Below are 16,988 nucleotides of genomic sequence, written 5' to 3'. Positions count from 1 at the left end.
CCTAACAATATCAGGATTTAAGGTGGTTATGCTCCTGCCAACTGCTGTTCACTTGTTTCATGCTGTGACTTAACCCTCACGGTTAAGGATGAGTCAGTTACAGAGTAGTGGTAGAGGAGAGGCCAGTAACTCACCTCTTGGCCAAGCCACTGTTTTCCTATATTCTGTACACCCTTGCAACCATCCTCAGGATCCTAGAAACAGTGGTGACAGCAACTATAAGAGAAAAACACTCACAACCTGGTGCAGCCAAGGCCTAGTTAAAAAAACATGAAAGTGTTGCCATGACTACAGACACTAGTCAAGAGACTGGGCCTTTTTTCAGCACTGAAGTAAAGGGGGCACAACATAGCACGTGAGACAACAACAGCTACCGTTGACTTTCGCTGACTTCAGAGAACACTTTAATATGTACTGAATGTTTAAAAAGATAAATAAAGTCTGTTAGATGGAAGTTTGTTCGTGGTGTAAAGATAATGAGTGATATCTTGTTCCATGATGAAGTATGAATAATGGATTTTGTAGTACAATTTTGTAAGGAATGTACTGCATATGAAGAAAGATCAAAAGAACATCAATATTAAGACAGTTTTTCTTTCTCAACCACAATTTGTTAATGCTTACTTACAGGAAAAATGCTGATCCATTTGTCACAGCCAACAGATATTATATATCTTTTAAAAGTAAAAAAAAAAAATTAATAATTGAATGCATATGTAATAACATCCATCACTCCTTTCACGGCTATTAGCAGTGGAACATCTGTCTTGCCTCATGAAAGTCTTCTCAGGGAAAGACTACTAAAATCATATTTGATCCCATTACCTATCCCCAAAAAGAAGAAACATCCATATCCTTCACTGACACAAGCCAAAGCAATGAAGCACCAACTCAATCCTCATCTTCAGCTGCAACCCAGCACCAGTCCCAGACCTCTTCTTAGCTTATTTCTAACTCTAACCCCAAAATCTCACCAAAGCACCAAAACTTTGGCAAATCCATGTCTGGTCGTTTATGCTGACATTGAACCAGATATCCTGGATTCATAAGGTCAGCCTCAAGTCGTCGTCTTGGAGACATTGTATCCTGGTGATATCAGAGTTTGTTGAACGTTCACAATTGTTGGCCTTGGCTTTGTGTTAGCGACCCAAACCACTTTTCTAATCACATGTTAAGGTAATGATGGGGTTGAAACTATTGCATTCATCTTGGAATTCCCACTGACACATTCCTGCGTTGTTTTTTTGCTACATCAGTTTTCGCTTATGTTTGTCAAGGGCATGAATAATACTGGAGGCTTCTAAAGTTAAGAGATCCTAATTCTCTTATTTGACACTGTGTTCTATGTAGCATTAATGTGAACCCAGCATAACATTTCAGGACAGAATCAATAAATACCGTGCTCTGTAAAATAATTGATATGGTCAGACACTTCAAATGTTTATTTTTACATTATTAAAGACATGAAATCTCTTTATTTGTGTCATACCTGTTGCTGTGAATATCAACCTGAATACATCTGTTCACTTCATCAGACACATCTGCACCTGGAAAACACGAGTGACTGAGCAGATGAATCTAATGACGAACTCTTTAACTCTTCCTTGGCTTCTTGTGGTCTCATTGTCCCTTTTCCTGTGTTGAACCTTACATCCATTTTCTATTCTGCAAGACTACGACAGAGTCTACTACTAAGAGGTCTTTTGGAAAGGGAATCAGACTGTTTTCATATACAGTATATGTGAAAAATGTGCATAGTGTAACATCATATTTTTTAACTTGCATAGTACCGCTGAATAGATGTTATTCTTACATAATCACATACAGTTGCATAATCCTTCCTGACCATGATGTAGGCAAACATCTAGGCTATTCTTAAAAAAAAATATTCTATGTGTTTGGATTTTCATTCTATTAGAGAGACATATTCATTAGAAAGAATTTGCTTTTCCTCCACAGATCATTTATCACCAGATAAAACAATATGGCAAGAAAAGTGCAATTAGGACAGTGTTGTTCCTGAAAGGATACCTTGTCTGATGATGGACACACAACCCCCAGTGCTGTAGTCCCATTTTCTCAGTGAGCCATCTCTGCCTCCAGTGATGAACCTGATTTAAAGCACAGCCGTGTTAAACTTCCCTTCGACTGACAAACTAGAAAAGCACTCAGTAATGTACAGTACTGTACAGTATGTACATCATGGGTGCGTGGGCATTCATATATACTATATAACCTCTGTAGCCTATCAAGTGCTGCAATATTAAAGATAAAGTCACTTTGTACTGGGAATAATGCTCCTCTACCTGTTTCCACTGTTGTCCAGAGTCATGCAGGTCACAGCAGACCTCTCATGGGGACAATCAAATGTGGATACTGGAGCGCCTGTGTTGAGGTCCCATATTTTCACAACCTGAAAACAAAAAGCACAGCATAAGAAGAGTACCACCATGCCACCTATCAGAGGACAAAGTCAAATAGGCCAGCTTTAGCTCCTGGAAATAAAATCGCATTCTGCAGGAGGATTTTGGTAAAGCCATAATTTGAATGACATTTTAATCCAACATGTTTTTATTCCACGTTCCAGTTTGTTGAATTGCTAGATTCAGAAACATATATATTTCTGGAAATATATTCATTACTTTTTTAAAATACCCATCAAATAGCATCAAATGACAAATAGCATGCCAGCTTGATGGGTGATAATGGATAGACATAGATATTGGATAGCGCTAGTGCTTACAGAACCCTCGGAGCAGCTGATGACTTGCTGTAGGCGGGTGTTGTATTGGCAGCACAGTACTGTAGCATTGTGGGAGGTAAAGGAGCTGCCGTTCTTTGGGTCTCTATGGGAAAACACACACAAGGGCTGTCAGTCCACTACATATGAATTCATTCCATAGAACTTCATGCTTCAAGCATGTGAAGGACAATTCTTCCGAGTTCAAATGTTAGCTCTCTAGGGGAAAAAACAGAAAGCTGAAAAAATGAAGAGTTAGTGAGAATTCAAATCACAAACAAGCCACGTTCTGTTTTGCTGAGAGCAGTATATTCAGAAACTATTGTGAGTTTAGTGATCCAAGTATGAATTATTTTACAACCCTTGAGATCTGTGAGGTTCTACATATAAAAGGGAGTTTTAAAAAAATCAAATAGTTTTTGAGTTAATAGTTTAGTTTAATTTTTTGGATTACTTATTTTTTGCCCTGCTTTATTGATTTTACTTGAACTTCCTGAATTAGTCTACTCAAAGTCGCAAATCACTACTGTATCAGTAACTGGAAAATAAAAGACGTGTGGGCATAGGTCACATCACAGCCAAAAAAACAGGAAATTAAACTCTGTTCAAACATTCAGCATTTTAAGGCATTAAGAGACAAGAAGAATAGCTAGAATTCTGAATGCTGTGGATGATTATTACTTGCCAAGCAGTACAGTACTTTACCTGCACTACTTTTCTCCTCAGACAGGCTAAAGTGTGCTGAATATGTATGTTAAACAATAATAAGGTAGTAAATGGGTCACCATGGTAACAAGGGAGCAGTCACTAATGTGGGTCAAGTTCCAAAACAGAGTTGTTCATGAAGGAAACTGTAAGACTAAGGTTTAAAGAGAATTGCAGTAACCACACTTCAATACCAATCTAGAAACAGCTGGACTGTGAAAACTTAAAATCTGTTAGATCTATTTTTGCTTAAATATAGAGAAAATATCAGATTTGCCTGAAGATGTGTGTATCAATTTCTTTTTTCCACGAACTAATGAACTAGCTCTAATGTCCTTGCTAACCATGAAACTTGATTTATCAGAGGCTACTAAGTAACATGGAAACTGGTTAAATTTATTAGTCTCACAGAAATAGAAATACCTGTCAAACTCTGAAGAAATCATTGTCCAGTACTATAATTACAGTATGTCCACATCTCAAAACTTGTGAAAAATTGTTTTGACACAGCAGAAGGAAAATGTATCTTGTTAAGGAAATGTCTGTCTTGCAGTGCCAAAACATGCCTGGTTTCATCCTGGCTATTTCTTACCAGCTCCAAACAAAACCTTAACAAATATAATTGGATTTACTTTGATTAAAAATATTCACTTTACAAATTACAGAATAGACCATTATTGATAAGTGGGTGAGTATTTTTGCAAGGCACTATAAGCATGCTATAAGCACTTTTTAACTTTGGATTTAAGATGTGGCCATCTGTTCTTTAAGGATTTCCTATCTGTCCTGTACCATTATACTTCACTTAAACTAGGTCTCATTCCATCATAGTTTGCTTTCCTGAAATTGTAAAAACCTTTGTTCTATAACAGTTCAAACTATAGTTCAAAGCATATGGCAAAGGATCACAGTTCTCTAACGGCTCTCTCACTACTGCTTTCCTTAGTCTGTCTTGATTCTTTGAAAACATCAGATCATAAGGCATTCCCTTTAGACAGCTAACATTTGCTGTCACATTTACACTCTACAGATAAATTGGCTGGTAGCCTTTTGCAAGGCTTGACAATAAAATGAAGGCTGAAAATGTCTATGAAAGTATTTAGAATCTATTTTTGTGCAATGTAGTACTCTGAAGTGCAACACCAAAACTTGTCATATTTGAAATAATCCTGTGCAATTACCTACTTTAACAAATGCCTTTCGGTAACTCAAAAATAGCTGTACTTTGATGTACCGTTAAAATGCATTCTAGACTGTAGCAGAAATATTAATATAAATACAGCCTTACATGCTGCAAACATAGGCAATGAAGAAGTCTGGTATCTATGAAAACTCAAATACTTTTGCCTGAGCTGCAACAGGGCCAAGGTGTCTGTGGCGATGAACAGCACCCTCTGCTGGGGAGAGAAATAGCAGGTGGCGAGCTCTCCTCTGATATGACTGGCTCTGGAGATGATGTTGGCAAGGCAGGTCTGATCTTCCATGCTCCACACCTGAGAACACAATGTTTCACAATAAAATTGGGAACGTGGGATAAAATCACTGTAACAATACATGTCAAGAAATATGTGAATCAGGGTTCAGTGATCTGTCCTATGAGGGAGACAGTATATACAGTAAAACCTCAGTGGACTGCACTATAAACATGGTCATAAATAGGTGTACATCCTGTTGGAAAGTCAAAACAAATATCACCTACTTTGAGGGCAAGACAACCAAAACTTTATAAAGGACACTGGAGTGGCAAATTGTTTTAAACCAATATTGTAGACTTCTTGAACTATAATTATTAACAGTACAATGAATCACTGACTCTAAAGCTACATTCAGAGCTCTTGGACAAGATAATTCAATTGAAAACATATTCTAATAAATCACAACTATTGACATTTCAGTATGGTGAACGTTAGGAAACCTTACCATAACGTTGTTGTCTGTGGACACCGAATAGATCCTATTCTCTTCACTGCAGAGGCACAAGAAACTGATTGGCGCATTGTGTCCCCTCAGTAGACCCGTAGGCCAACTATAGAGAGAAAGAAACAACGCTGAACTGCTAAACCAAATTAAAGCATTGTGATAATTTCATTTTCATGGACAATGAAAATATTTCAGTGTTATAAAAACCTAAAAATATAAAATACATATTGCATTTTTTAATACCTACAGTATGACAAATAAATGCTTTCCTATTTTTGTCTGGCAGGTTTTTTTTACACTTCTTAATTAAAAAAAACAGAAAACATTTTTCCCCAGATGCAAAGGCTTTCAAAATACTAGAAAATACCTCTGCTGAAAAGATTTAATAAGAAACCTGACTGTATTTAGTCTAGTTTCATTTTGAAGGCTAACAACACAATTTACAGCATATACCACCCACTCCTTTCATTCTGTTTCTTGTTATAGAATTACATCACACAAGTAATAACTTTAAACTGTATTCTCTTTGTCAATAATAATAATTCCTTACATTGATACAGCTCTTTACATAAAGTAAGGGAACCACTTTTTTCCCTCCTGAAGTACTCTCCCCGCCTCGGTAAGGGGTGGCAGCTATGGTGCTCCAGCAGCCACACTACACAGATGAGGAGGAGGAGTGAAAAACTCTTACCCTAACCCTGGAGCGATACTATTCTCGTCCATTTGAAACTGATCCAGAACTTGAAATGTGCTGTTCGTGAGCTACCAAGACTATACACCTCAATGACACCTCATTTAACAGTATCTCTATTTAAAGGTAATCATTTCGCTTCACAACCTCTCTTTGTGGATTGAACAAAGGCTCTGTTTAGGGGACGCTGTTTGTGAGTCCCCTGTATGATCACTAATCCTTTCAGCTGCTAACAGGAGCTGTGAGCTTGGTTACCCTGGGACATAGGGGTTCCACAGGCGAATTATGCGGTCCAGCCCCCCAGTGATGATTAGGTTTCTCTCCTTGGAGAAGTCGAAGGTCTTCACGCCTTTGTGGGCCCTGAAAACGGACTCGTCCGCGCTGAGGCGGCGGGGTGGAGACAGCGTTGTCTGAGCACCGGCCCGGCCTCGCACACTGCCCCTCTCCGACATCTCCTTCAGCCGCTGCAGGACAGTCTTCGACCCTCTGACTCTGCCTGAAATTCCGCAGACCAGTTTAGCGTTCTTTTAGCGAGGGAGCGGGATAGCAAGGGGTATCAAAAAAGCGAAGGGTCACACCAAGAAGGAAAGCAAAGTGACAACAGGACTTGTGTGGCACGTAGCTCATGGCTAAGAGCTGAGACGTGTTGGCATGTTAGTTTAATTCCCTTTAGTTCTCTCTTGAACAGCATATTATAGCTTAGATTTATTGTTGTAAATCTGCATATTAATGTTTTTGTACCACCTAAAACACAGGGTGAATATCAGCTCCCCCTTACCTATTACTAAAGCTGTGTGTTCATCATGTGAGCTGGATATGACAGACTGAAAAGAAGGGGCATATTTGATCTGCAAGAGAAAATAACATGTTTTATTATGAGGCTTCTACTGTAAGTGTCAGCCAATACACCATTCTCAGAAAGGCCTCTGCTTGGCAATTAATAATCTCCAGTGTTCCTAGACATCAACACATCCTCATCTGAAGCGTCAAGATCCAATTTCTAAAAAGCAGATGTTTTACTGCATTGCATTTTAGTAAAAGCTTACACATGGTTGGCTTTTTTACAAGGATTGGCCCCCACAAAACTGGGGCAATGCATGTGTTAACAACATTCTCTTTTTCAAAAGCCGTGCAAATGACAAATGCTAACTATTATGCAAACGATAATAATCACGATTAGCTGCCAGGAGCTTCAATCCGATAAGCATGTATCCAGGAGCTGTGAAGGAATATCTTCACTCCTTCGTGATTGGTAGCCCAGTGAAAGAAAGGAGAAATGACCTGAGCTGACCTCAAGAAACTTCCAATGTTGGCTGCCTTCAATATATGGTATGGCTTTCACAATATGTTGCAGCCAATGTTCCCTCTTAAATGTGCGCGTGTCCGTGTGCACACAGATTATGAAATCAGCGCACATAGGAAATTGAACTGCACACAAAAATATTAAATTCCCCAAAAATATGATAATAATAAATTAACCACATGAGACTGCGAGAGGCCCAACTTGGCTGTGTGCATTATTATTGCTACTCAATCGACATCTATGCTCTCATACTCGTACAGTACCTCACTGCTCATGCTCGCTCGACACTCGGCCTCTATGACTGGGCTCGTTGAATCGCTGCCCCAGTCTTTTGGATCTCTATGCTTCTCTATGAGAATGACTATATTAACAACAAATAATTTCGGGTTTACCATTTTACATACACTCAATTTATTGCGCACACGTTTTTGTCACTGGGGAAAAAAATTTGCACCACTTAAAATGTTTGCGCACACAGGCCATTAAAAATTAGAGGGAACACTGGCTACAGCCTGAATATGGATTCCTGCATTGGTGAGACAGAAGGGGAAACACTCTTAAATAAGCTAGCACACAATTTCCTACCTGGGTTACCCAGTCATTGTGTACCTTCCAGCAAATCCAGTTAACCTGAGTCCCATCGCAGATATTCTCAAGAGAATTGCTTGGAATCCCCTCAACTGTGGGACATTTTGACCAGTTCCTGTCAAACAGTTAGTGAGAGAATTGGAAAATGAAAGCATACAGTATTGGATGGGATAGAAGGAAACATTTCATTATTATTTATTTGTTTGTTTAGATGATGTTCTAAACTGGAGCATCTTATAGTTGCTAAATTAAACAAAACTTTTGCTAAATCATTTCATTGGCAGTTTATCTGGTTAATCTGGGTGAAGAAAACATTGAAAAATTGCAGGTATGTTTGATTCTAAGACTTTGAGGAACTCACCAGGTGAAAAGGTGAGGATTGGACTTACAGTAAATACTTGGGGAGGCAAATGGTATTTATCAGATGCCCTTACAGTATATATCAAATGTAGCATAATGTGTAAATACAAGTAACAGTGGTGGTGGTAAAATAAAGAAAAATAAACTTAATGAATTAAATGACAATAAGACAAGCACAAATGTGACGAACAATGCATGTGGTGTGCAACAATTCTTGAAAGAGTAGGGACTAAAACAGGCTACTTGTAATGTGGACACAGGGGTGTGAAGTAAACACCCTGTTGATATGTACAGTATTTCAAGTTTACAGTTAATATGTGTTATTGTCAAATCACATTACTAATTTGAGAATAAAAAACAGTAGTGCAATACGTTAATGTATTATCTATCTTTTGGCACCTACTTAATAAAATTAATTAATTCTAACATTTTGATTACCACAAGTGGTTAGTACATCGTATAGTATGGTTTTCCCAATACGCAAACTAAAGAATTGGACTGGATATAGTGAAACAAGAGCCTTTTACTGGTTCACCACCATTACTTCACCATTACAGGTAATGGGGACTCCCCTCCACCACCACCAATGTGCAGCATCCACCTGGATACCAGCCATACTGCACCAGAATGCTCACCACACATCAGCTATTAGTGGGGAGGAGAGCAGAGTAATGAAGCCAATTCATAGATGGGGATTATTAGGAGGCCATGATTGTAAGGGCCAATGGGAAATTTGGCCAGGACACCGGGGTAACACCCCTACTCTTTTCTCGAAACACCCTGGGATTTTTAATGACCACAGAGAGTCAGGACCTCAGTTTTACGTCTCATCTGAAGGACGGCGCCTGTTTACAGTATAGTGATGGGGACACTATACTGGGGCATTAGGACTCACATGGACCGCAGGTTGAGCGCCCCCTGCTGGCCCCACTAACACCTCTTCCAGCAGCAACCTTAGTTTTTCCTAGGAGGTCTCCCTTCCAGGTACCTGCTGAGCTTCAGTGGGTTGCCAGTTGTGAGTTGCAGAGTGATATGGCTGCTGGCTAGAGTAGTTAAAGGATGTAATTTATGTGGGATCCACCTTTGTTTCTGTGTTGTCAGTTTGCTTTTAACACTTAAATGGTCACAAGAAACATGCTCAAGAAGCTGCCACCACTCTCAGCAAATGGTTTTAAAAGTTAAAAACATTTCAGAATTATCCATTCAACATAACCACACTCACTGTTACAAAAGTATTTCAGCTGCCACAACAGTGAATGCATTTTGTTGAGTAGATAACTTGAGCTCTCCAACATGCTGAGGCAGCGCTTATACAGTAGATTAGAAGTAAAAGTGTCTTCAGGTACACATCTTATTCTAATTTGGGGAACTGCAAACTGGAGAAGTCAACATAGTGGATATATGCTTTTTCGGCAAACTGCTTGTCTCTCTCAATAATTTGAAATTCAATCCTTCAAGATCAAATATTTTTAAAAGAAGATTTCAGAGAAAAGACAACAGATTAATAGCTGTTTCTGCCAAACTATTAAAATTACACTCCACCCTTATTAAAGTTGCACATTGGTCTTTACTCACAATTATGAACAATAGGAGTTTGTTTTTTCAAATAGATATATTTACAGATCAGTGTTTTTCAGCTCTCTTCACAGCTGCTCAATTGATGTTTCTTGTACATGATGAATCAAACCTCAGCAAACCTTTCATTTGTAACAGAATACTAGAAATGCACAGAACAAAGAAAGCTGTCTTCACCCAGTGGGATAAAATGCATATTTTTGGCTTTCGTGAATAAAAAATAAAGGAGTGAAATGTAAACTGCCCTAGAAGGATTAATAGAGAACTGTACTACACAGATTTAAGTGGGAATATGCAAAGACACTCACCCTCCCTTCTGGATTAGAGGTACATTTTAATTAACATTATAGTTAGAAGTTGATGATACATACCTCAGAGTTTCTCCTACATTTGAGATTAAAATAATATTGACACATCCCTAAAAAGAGAAAAATAAATATTTCATTTTTTTGGAAAATTTAAATTATCCATAATTATCTTGCTACACATCTCCAGCTTGGAATATCCAATTGGTACTCCATTTGGCTTTTCAGCGATACTCTTTTGAGCACAGAGGGGGTTGAGGACACTGCAAGCCTTTCTCCAAAACGTGCAGATAACCGCACCACCATCATCGTACACATCATGAGTCCCTCTCTGCCAACAGGAGAAACAGCATCAACAGAGACAGATGCAGCTCTCACTGACGCCACTCAACGCACCCTGGTGCCCAAGCAGTCCCATGGATTGCTGTGGTGCCTGATATCCTGGTCAATTTAGCTCTGCCAGTCATGAAGGACATAATGTAGAAGGCCATCACAAAGCCCAGAGCTGAATAATTTATGTTTTGGGAATTTAAATTTTAATTCCGTTTTGTTCCAATTTTAATCGGGTCAACACAGATGTGGCCCTAACTAAAAATCGGTTAAGAAAACGTTTCCTGTACAACAACAAAAAATACTGCATAAGAATAAAAATGATCCATGAATCTTGCTCAACTAGTAACTCCAATTAAGATTTCCAATGTACTTTGTCAGCATTTTCAAAAGCCTTCTATTTAGGCTGTTTTTATTTGGTCATAGTTTTTTAATGGTATCTTACTAAAATAAAAAGTGTATTAAAATAGGAGCTTTGCCACATTCCTGTTTCCCCTATTTTTCTGGAGAGTGCGCAGCTGTGGTCTGTCTGTGACTGTACAATACACCCAGTGACAGATGCTCTTGGGTATGGTTATGTTATGTAAGGTATTATCAGGAACTAGCAAAGGTCTTTTGAGGCAGTACATGTAAAGCTCATTCATCCATAAGCATAAGAATAGCAAAAATTAATTTTTATTCTGAAGAGGAACCATTAAACTCAGTCTAAGAATGGTAGAAACCTAATATTTACTTTCAAGAAATATAAAATAATAAAACATTTGTATGTATTTAAATGAAACAAAAAAGACCACTTACTTGATCATCACCATAAAGTAGAATGCATTCATCGGGACCTGTATAACTGGATTAATAAACAAGTTGCCCCAAGTATGAAAAAATAAAGAACTTTGTAAAGTGAGTGATTTTTTTAAACATATTACTATACATTGTTGTTAAGTGAATGTATCATGTTTTGTAAGGCATGAAGCTGACAACCATAATTATTACAATTTTGAAAAAGACAGATTAATCAGATCAATGTGTTAACTAGACACGAGTTGATTTCACTGCCAAACACAAGAAACCTTCAAATTTGAACAGATGTTTAAAATGAAAACGATAGTGCAGCAGGACAGTTAATGTTACCTGTACTCGAGCTGGAGGGGCAAGCTTTCAAGACCTGTGACCTGAAAATATGGTTCAAAATTGGAGAGCTCATAGAGGCGCAACTCTCGATCACTAGGAAAGAAAACAGAAATAAAGCAGAACTGTATATTAACTGTATACTTGGGATCTTTTTCTGATGTTCAGAGATCACATTAGCTCTGTTACCTTAACCCCTACAAACAGTGGCCAAATGAGAGGGATAGAGGACTGAACAACAGAGTGTGCAAAAGGAAGAATCTCATAGACAACCATACAAATTTTGGACAATTATGTTTTTTTTAGATTAGTGTTTGAATTGCAAAAGGAAAACAGAAAGTCAGCACACTGAATAAACTTGGCATAATTTTAGAGAGAGAAAAGCCAGCTCTTGGTATATTTCAACAACAGATCTGCCTGCGTCACACCTACATCAGCACAGCAGAAGCAGCAATTGTTATAGGGCTCCAATGACAACGTGTCTCCTGAAGTTTGATGTGTTCACCCAGAATACTAAAAACGTCCCGCATGAAAGGTGCCTAGTTGTTCTGGAAGACTAATGTCAAAAAGAATGTACATTTATGCACTGTCTTTGCATTTACCTTTTCATTCTTTATCTTCTACAGCTTTGTCACAGATTGAAAGGGTTTTAAGCCTAGGTTTCAGGTAATGCTTTTTCCTAAGAGTCACATATCATTCTTTTATGATCAGTGACCACTGCAGAAATGCAAATCACAAGTTATGGGCCGCACTTGAAAAAGAAAAATGTTCAGTCTAAGAAACATGCAAAATATTAACCTGTTGGCATTTAGCATCAAAGATCAATTAAAAGAGATGTAGACATTTTTCTAAATTTAATTTACTCAATTATTCTTTTTCCCTGAATCTGTACCTTTTTTAACCCTTCACAAACTCTGTAAAAGTTTAGGCATACTGTATGAAGATGTATTCTGTCGGCAATTAGTCGAGAGGGATATAACCTCATGATAGAGTTCTTATTAATTAAATTATATATATATCAAATATCTTTAATTTTATGTTATGTATTTCATGTTATGTAAATGCACACAATACAAATCATAATGAACTAATTAAAGTAAACAATTTGAGAACAATTTAATTTCTACAAAAATCTGCTAAAATAGTGTTAAATGAATACAGAACATGTAAGCTATATATGTATTCTATATTTTTACATATTATTTGTAAAATATACATATATAAATATTTATATAGAAATTGTTAAATTAGTCTGGTGCATGTCTGGGCCATGAAAGCTTGAAACCTGACCCAGACAGACGTGCCAAGTGATTAGTCCTTCACAGTGTCTGCCCCTCCCATTATCTGCCAGGATATTTAACACAATATTGCACACAAGCCTTGTCGTTACAGGTTGTGGAGGGGACAGGTGGGGTTAGCAAAACGGACTGCCGAGTGAAATCAGAAACTTGTTATTACTCCTTTGTGTTTGGAGCGGGAGTTTGCATTGTCTTTTGTCTTAATGAATACAGTACAAGCTGTCACGCTTCGCATTTTCTGTTTACTGTGCTTCACTTCTACAAAAAAAAACTGTTGAAATCCGTTGCTTGGTGTCCAGTGAGATTTCACAGAGTCTGTAATAATACAGAGAGAGATTAGAGAGAAATGTCCATTGCGCCTATGAAGATAAAGGAAATCGACTGGTATAGCTTTAACACATGCACCCCAACGGGTTTACAGCTTAATCATCATAATTTACAGAAATGAGATGTCCTGTGAACAAAAAGTCAAACGTTTGAGCTCATAGAAATGGCATCTGGTGCCAAAGTGATTGCTATATTTTTATCCTTTCACAGAAAAACATAAGGAAGTGTTCTCAACATCCCTGAAGCTCTTTCACCCAGACAGTTCAATCTCAAAGAATCAATGAAGCTCATTCAGCCATGTCAAACCTCTCATCTCCCTTGGTGATACATTTTGCCACACGATCCTTCTGAAAGTATATCTTCCATTTCAGCAAAATCTGAGCTCCAGGTAGGTCCTGAAAATCTATTGCTCAACTCAAGTAATCGAGAACTTAAGAAGTAAGGGTATGGCAACAGTAAAATCATTTTGACCAGGGAATATGTTTAGATGGACAGCAAATTGAAAGAATAGAGGGCAAATATTGATTATTATCATTGAATATTGAAATTAAAATGTCATATACTGTACCACTAATTACGATGCCTTTAATCATGTGCAGCAAACGTGTTCTGGTTTCAATATGGCACCTGGTTGGGTCAGTTTGGACCTCTTAAGAAATGTGATAATACTCTCACCACTGTAAAACCTCAACCAAAAGAACACACTCTCCAATGGGAGCAGAAGAGGCATTAACATGGTCAGAACATGAAGTGTTCTAGCGATATAGTCATACTGTGATATAATCTTTCTAACCTCTTTGTACTAGAGATCTTACCAAGAGAGGACCAGTGAAATGACAGGTTTGATATTTGTCCCATTCAAGTCCTACTGTCATGTTGTGCATAAAAACAAAATTTCCAATTTCAGTTGGTGTTTTCACTGATGCCAGTCATAAAGTCTCAGAGTCTCATATTATTTTGGTATACCACTTGTAAGGCACACATTTTGCTGCCAATATTTTTTTATGTAAAGCTCTACTAGGGGTACTACTCATACTTGGCATAACTGCTCGTAATGGTCTATCGAGCTCAGAGGAACAGGGATGTTTTGTATGACTGAACTTCAGTAATGACTCCTTCCTTGGATGTGATGGAGAGCGGATAGATTTAATTTGATTGATTGCATACAGTAGACATAAATTTGGGAAGTATAAAATATTTCCTGTAATATTGGATCTATGCAATAACTTGCATCACACATAAAGCATTTACTACCCCTTTACACCAGGAGTTCCTAGTTCAGGTTCTGGGAAGCAAAAACCTGCTGGTTTTCACTCTGAGTGTTACATTATTAATCATAACCTTAATTTAGCTAATAACAGAATTGATTTGACCACTTTAAGTGCCCAAACATGTTGGAGGTTATGATGTAATGGATGCATTGTATAACAGCGTAAGAAATCTAACTTTTGAGTAGAAACACAATTTGCAAAGACTCCCCATCAAGCAACTTGTTAGTTCAACTAAGGACCGAACAAGGTAATGAGCTTTGCTGAAAAGAAAACCAGAATGTATTTAGGTCCCCAATACCCCATTAGGAACTGCTACTTCAAAGCTGTACAAATTGGACTGTTTGAAAAAGAATCAGCCTTTCTGCTCTGTCTCCCACTGTGAAAGGTGCATTCCCTCATTTTTCCATGAAGCTCTTCATGAAGTATAACTGACATTCAGAGTACTGACAATGCTCACCAGGTTCCGATAACAAGTTTGTTATACTGCGGCATCAACGTTGTGTCTGCAATCCACTTGGGTGTTCTGGCTGGTTGTTTGTTTTCTTCCTGTAACATCAGTCGTCAATAGCTTTTTTTGTCCGTGTTTCTTTCATTTAAATTCTGAACATTTATGCTTTGTTTTGTTAATGGAGCATACGTAACGAACAACAACCTTTTATTCAAATGTACAAAGAACTTTAAGTTGTTATGTATCCTATATTGTAATGAAACGATTCACTTTTCTACATCTAGTGGTTATTTTAAGCTATGGTATACTTTCCTGACAAGTTATATTTCATCAAAGAAATATTACGGTACTTCACCACCCAAAAAAATTCTGAAATAGAGCATAGAGCATGGTACATAGCTGGAAATGTACCTTGTGAAAAAAGTGTCTTGAGCCGTAGAGAAGAATACCAAAGAACAACAGCTCATGTCTTAAGAATTATGCAACCAAATGACTAAGACCTGGGAAAGTGTTAAGGAGTGATCCTTACTCCTGATTCTAGAGAACCACAGTTTTGCAGTTTTCATTCCATGTGAGTCTTTAATTACATAACTCAATCATTTATTGACTCAATCTGTACTTAATAACTGTTTAGAAGTCCTCAGTTCTATAGTTTAAATATCCCTATAAAACCTGCAAGGGTTCACAAAGAGTATCACTAGTGTAAAGGAAATCCAAATAATAAAACTGTAAGTATAGCAATATGGGAACCTTCGTTATGAACTCTGAGATTTGCATTACAACTCCTTTAAAAAAAAAAACATAAACATTTTCTCGACTTTGCCGATGGAAAAGTTTGTGTTCGATGCCTTCACTCACAAGAAGTGCTCTGGTTTTTCTGAGCCGGAGTGTCGGAGACCAGAGGGAGAGCAGGCCGTCCTGGCCCAGCAGGAGGAGGCCGTTATCGGGAGTGGAGGTCATGCTAAGGACGGCTTCTCTGTGAGGGAGTTCCGTCACCTGGGCGGGGAGGAGGAAGGACATACCGCCGCATCCCGGGCCTGGCTCTTCTTTCGCAGTGTATGCTCCCGGTTGTGTCTGCCGCAACAAATAACACACGCTTCCGCCTTTTCACAAACCCAAAGGCTCGTTGGCTTAAAAAACCCACTATTCAAAACTGCAGAGCTCAAAGACTGGACACAGAGTTCCGTCTTCAGAAACCCGAGCAAAAAATGTTAAACCAAGAAAACGTCCTTTTTTTTTACATATGTCAAATACTTTGATTTTAGCATCTTCACTTTTTCTTGTTTATACAGTATGCTTAATATAGAGAAATATTTTTGAATCTTTTCATTTCAAAGTGCACTTATGTAAATTATTTTTATACTGTTAGCAAAACTTTTAAATTCAGGAAAAATGCTGTGCACTTGCAGTATGATAAACTAATTCATCATCTGCAATGGGGCTTAATGAAAAAGTTGTACGGATATCAAAAACTGCAATATAACATCTGTTTAAATGTGCATCATAAAAATGTATTCATCCTTAAACTTTGATCTAGTCACCTTTTAACTTCCTTATTATACTGAAATATAATTTCTTTAATCGTAATATTGCCCTTGATTTATAAGGTTCTAGTTATTAAACAATTGTAAAGTTTAATTTCCTACACAGTGCTTTTTAAGTCATTGATCAAAATGTTATAAGGCTGTTTTAGGTAAAATCTTATTTATCTTAGTTTAACAATACATTCCTAATTGGGTTTATATCGTTGTGCAATATAAATATGCATATTGGTATTGCATATAGAGCAGAATGCGTTCTCGAGCACTCTACACGGAATTCCGTTAAGAGTGCAATAAAGAATTGCATAGAAAATGCAATGTTAGTATAACTTCATTTTTGAAAGAAAGAAGCAACTACAAACAAAAACACATCTAAAACGTTGTGTGTTTTATCATAAACCCAAACCTGACATATTCAATTATTAACTTAATAAAAAGTAATTACAAAAGCAACCCAAACG

General features: G+C 37.6%; 1 protein-coding gene across 1 annotated transcript in view; it reads right to left on the bottom strand.

Moving 5' to 3' along the window:
- Positions 1-16,988, bottom strand: part of LOC148840912 (cilia- and flagella-associated protein 337-like) — a 29,107-nt gene that overhangs the window by 12,035 nt on the left and 84 nt on the right. The window contains exons 2-17 of the mRNA XM_088928584.1: positions 15,845-16,047; positions 14,996-15,084; positions 11,646-11,738; positions 11,316-11,361; positions 10,254-10,300; positions 7,945-8,062; positions 6,835-6,904; positions 6,312-6,552; positions 5,366-5,471; positions 4,787-4,938; positions 2,744-2,846; positions 2,307-2,413; positions 2,032-2,111; positions 1,490-1,547; positions 629-674; positions 135-194 (exon numbers count right to left, since the gene is read on the bottom strand). Coding sequence (XP_088784710.1) covers positions 135-194; positions 629-674; positions 1,490-1,547; positions 2,032-2,111; positions 2,307-2,413; positions 2,744-2,846; positions 4,787-4,938; positions 5,366-5,471; positions 6,312-6,552; positions 6,835-6,904; positions 7,945-8,062; positions 10,254-10,300; positions 11,316-11,361; positions 11,646-11,738; positions 14,996-15,084; positions 15,845-16,047 — 1,619 coding nt within the window. The remainder of the gene's footprint in view (positions 1-134; positions 195-628; positions 675-1,489; positions 1,548-2,031; positions 2,112-2,306; positions 2,414-2,743; positions 2,847-4,786; positions 4,939-5,365; positions 5,472-6,311; positions 6,553-6,834; positions 6,905-7,944; positions 8,063-10,253; positions 10,301-11,315; positions 11,362-11,645; positions 11,739-14,995; positions 15,085-15,844; positions 16,048-16,988) is intronic.

Source organism: Atractosteus spatula, chromosome 1, assembly GCF_055471065.1.
Source record: "Atractosteus spatula isolate fAtrSpa1 chromosome 1, fAtrSpa1.hap1, whole genome shotgun sequence".
Lineage (NCBI taxonomy): Eukaryota > Metazoa > Chordata > Actinopteri > Semionotiformes > Lepisosteidae > Atractosteus > Atractosteus spatula.
This window is presented reverse-complemented; position numbering and strand designations above follow the sequence as displayed.